The 753-nt window shown below is 32.9% G+C and overlaps 1 protein-coding gene across 1 annotated transcript; it reads right to left on the bottom strand.

The window, feature by feature from the left end:
• Positions 1-256: 256 nt before the first annotated feature.
• LOC124890854 lies at positions 257-697 on the bottom strand (the record flags this gene model as incomplete). Its single annotated transcript, XM_047402692.1, has 1 exon — positions 257-697. A coding segment is annotated over one exon (441 nt), but the record flags the coding sequence as incomplete, so codon positions are not given.
• Between the last annotated feature and the right edge of the window lie 56 nt (positions 698-753).

Genomic DNA, 753 nt, shown 5'->3' with positions numbered 1-753 from the left:
TAAAATGAATAACCTTTCATGATAGAGTTGCTTTCTAATTCGAAGAACACTAAAAAATTATATTTTAACAGATTACTTAAGAAACATATTAAATAGTAAATGAAATTAAAATGAAAAGGCAAAAATAAGCCACTTAAAACAAACACTAATTTAAATTAAATATTGTTCAAACATTATTCAAACATATCCAAATCAAAACCAAACTAACAGTGATGAACTAAACATAGATCGTTCAATGTATCAGGTAACCAAAACATCAACTCTCCTTTGGAAAGAAGTTGCAAGTACGTCTATTATGACCTTCTCGACCATATTTACCACAACAGTTTGTACGGGAGGATAGTTTTTCACTTGCTTTCTTACACCTACTCTTTTTCGGCCTACCAGGTGGTCTTTTGTATTTGGGTGGTATGACTTCTTCTTTTTCGACACATTTAGGCGCATGCCAATCCTTCTTATCCGGCATAGGTACTACAGGAAGTTCATATGTCTTCACTAATGTCGTAGGCTTATAGTAATCAGAGCACCACGGACGAAACTTCGTAACATTTATACTCTTCAATACTGCAATCGCGTGTGGACATGGAATTTCATCAATCTGAAATCTACAACAGTTGCATTTGTTAGCATCCAAGTCCACAACATATATTCTTCTAGATTCATAAACTGAATAATGATACTCTGATGCAGCCTTGACCTAACAAATAAAAAATCACACACAAACAAAATATAACGTACAAGAATTTTTTATTC

This window comes from Capsicum annuum, unplaced genomic scaffold (assembly GCF_002878395.1).
Source record: "Capsicum annuum cultivar UCD-10X-F1 unplaced genomic scaffold, UCD10Xv1.1 ctg26125, whole genome shotgun sequence".
NCBI classification, from domain to species: Eukaryota; Viridiplantae; Streptophyta; class Magnoliopsida; order Solanales; family Solanaceae; genus Capsicum; species Capsicum annuum.
Note: the sequence above shows the minus strand (reverse complement) of the source record. Positions and strands in the feature narration are given on the sequence as shown.